Source organism: Temnothorax curvispinosus, unplaced genomic scaffold, assembly GCF_003070985.1.
Source record: "Temnothorax curvispinosus isolate PA1 unplaced genomic scaffold, ASM307098v1 QBEX01015109.1, whole genome shotgun sequence".
NCBI lineage: Eukaryota > Metazoa > Arthropoda > Insecta > Hymenoptera > Formicidae > Temnothorax > Temnothorax curvispinosus.
The window spans coordinates 11,913-14,358 of NW_020224889.1; the positions used below are offsets into that span (position 1 = coordinate 11,913).

The 2,446-nt window shown below is 52.5% G+C and overlaps 1 protein-coding gene across 1 annotated transcript; it reads left to right on the forward strand.

Annotated features, from left to right (window-relative positions):
- The first annotated feature begins 1,252 nt into the window (after positions 1-1,252).
- Positions 1,253-1,867, forward strand: LOC112465331. Its single transcript, XM_025032840.1, has one exon. It carries the CDS (start codon positions 1,253-1,255, stop codon positions 1,865-1,867), a length of 615 nt encoding a protein of 204 aa, XP_024888608.1.
- Positions 1,868-2,446: the final 579 nt, after the last annotated feature.

The following is a 2,446-nucleotide window of genomic DNA, read 5'->3' on the forward strand; positions in this document are numbered from 1 at the left end:
TTTACAAAACCGAACAATATCGGTTCTCTTTTGGGTTTCTCGAGCGATCGTATTCTAAAACCGAACAAATGGTACGTTTCCGACAGACCCGTTGACGTCATGAGCGTGAACATAATTCGCATCGAGTGTAGTATCACCGCGGGAGCGTACAGCAACGGACGCTCGGTGCACGCGATACATGAATTCGCGCCGAAAGTTCCACCGGGATATAAACTGTCGGAGATTCCGACGCAGATCATTTACCTCCCGATCGTCGCGCGAAACGTCACCGATATTACGGTGCGAGTCGTGGATCAGAAAGATCGGCTGATCGACTTTCGCGGCGAGGAGATAACGATCAGATTGCACGTACGTCGTCGTCACGGTTAGTGTGTGTGTGTGTGTGCGCGTATCCCTGAAGAAAGAGAGAGCGAGAGGAGGGATGCTCGTTCTGAACGGATCTAGCGCGAATTGTACGAACGAGCGAGCTAGCCCGTTCTACGACGAGATCGGAAGCGTAGGAAAGAGAAGAGGCGGAGGAGGGGGACCGTTCTCAGCAACGCCAACGTCAGATTCCTACGATCGTTGGGTCTCGCCGTGAGAAACGCGTCACCGTCGAGCCGTTTCTACCTCGAGAGAAAAAATCATGGCCGACATCCTGAGTATCGGCGGTGAGCCGATCTTCGACGAGCGCATCGTCGGAATCGAGACTCACACGTATAACCCGTACGTCAACACGACGTTCGGACACAACGACAAGATACGAATACCCATACAGCAGCAGGATCTGTATACACTGCCGTGCGAAAGTTTCCTGTACGTCGAGGGACAACTCAACGACGACGGCGCGACGAATGAGGAACAATACGCAAAATTAGTCAACAACTGCGTCGCGTTTATGTTCGACGAAATTCGATACGAGCTCGACGGCGTGGAGATCGACCGGTGTAGAAACGTCGGCATAACCAGCACGATAAAGAACTACGTGTCGCTGACCGTCGAACGAGCCAGAAAACTGCAAAACGCTGGATGGAGTTATCCGACGAGCGAATCGAATCTGAACAACGCGTCCCATCAATTCAACTTTTGCGTACCTTTGAATATTCTTTTGGGTTTCTGCGAGGACTAAAGACGCGTGGTGATAAACGCGCGACACGAGCTTATCCTGATACGCTCTCGTAGCGACCACAACTGCGTTGTAGATCCGAAGAAGACCGTGCCGAGAGATCCGGCCAAGGATCCTAAAATTACGTTGTTGAAAGTGCAATGGCGTATGCCTCACGTGGCGCTGAACGACGTGACTAAATTATCGCTGTTGCGAACGTTGGAGAGCGGACGATTTCTGAGCGCGGGCTTTCGCTCTTGGGATCTGTACGAATTTCCCCTGCTGCAGAGCACGACCAAGCATTCGTGGGCCGTGAAAGCCGCGCCGCAATTGGAGAAGCCGCGATACGTCATATTCGCGCTGCAGACCGGACGGCGAAACGAATTCGCGGGCGACGCCTCGAGGTTCGATCATTGCGCGCTCGCCAACGTGAAATTGTATCTCAACTCGGAATTCTATCCCTACGACGACGTGAATGTGGATTTCGAGAGCGACAAGTTCGCCGTGCTGTACGAGATGTACGCGAAATTTCGAGGAACGTATTACGGGAACGGTCGCGACGACGCGCTTTTTTCCCCGCGCGAATTCGCGCGGGTAGCTCCGCTCGCGGTGATCGATTGTTCCCGTCAAAACGAATCGGTGAAGAGCGCTACCGTGGACGTGCGCATCGAGTTCGAAAACAAGGAAAACGTTCCGCCGAAAACCACAGCTTTTTGTCTCATCGTTCACGATCGAGTCATCGAGTACAGTCCGCTGACCAATGTGGTGCGCAAAATTATCTAACGGAAATTAAAGTTGTGGAAATACCTTATCCGGGAAACTGAATATGCGATTGCGAGAATACCTCATCTGGAAAACGGACAAATATGGTTATGAGGTTATTTTTATCCCGGAAACGAGGAATATATAAATTCGCGGGTTCCTTTTATCGTTTCTCAGTCTGTTCGGAACGAGCAACTTGAAACGAACGTCTGTTTTTTAATTTTTTTCCAACGCGCGCCGACGCAATGGCGACAGCGGCAACGACGACGACGATCTTCGTCGACCTGCAAGGATTCACGGTGGGCGACAGATTCGTCGTGAAGGAGGTGGCCGTGTTGCGAAGCGAGACACGCGTGCTCGCGCATCACGTGTTTCACGCACCGATGAGTTGGAATCTGTTGACGAGCTCCGAGAAAGCGAGAGCCAGTTGGTTGATAGCGAACCATCACGGCCTTTGTTGGGAGGACGGCGACACGGACTATCGCCAGGCGAAGACGATCATTCGACGCGCGGTGCGCGACAACCTGAACAAGTTGCGTGAGACGGAGGAGACGCCCGACGCGCAAATCTACGTGAAAGGTCTCGAGAAGAAGAAATGGC

What these genes read in the sequence shown, in the direction of transcription:
- LOC112465331 (XM_025032840.1), top strand. Translation starts at nt 1,253, where the DNA reads ATGCCTCACGTGGCGCTGAACGACGTGACTAAATTATCGCTGTTGCGA.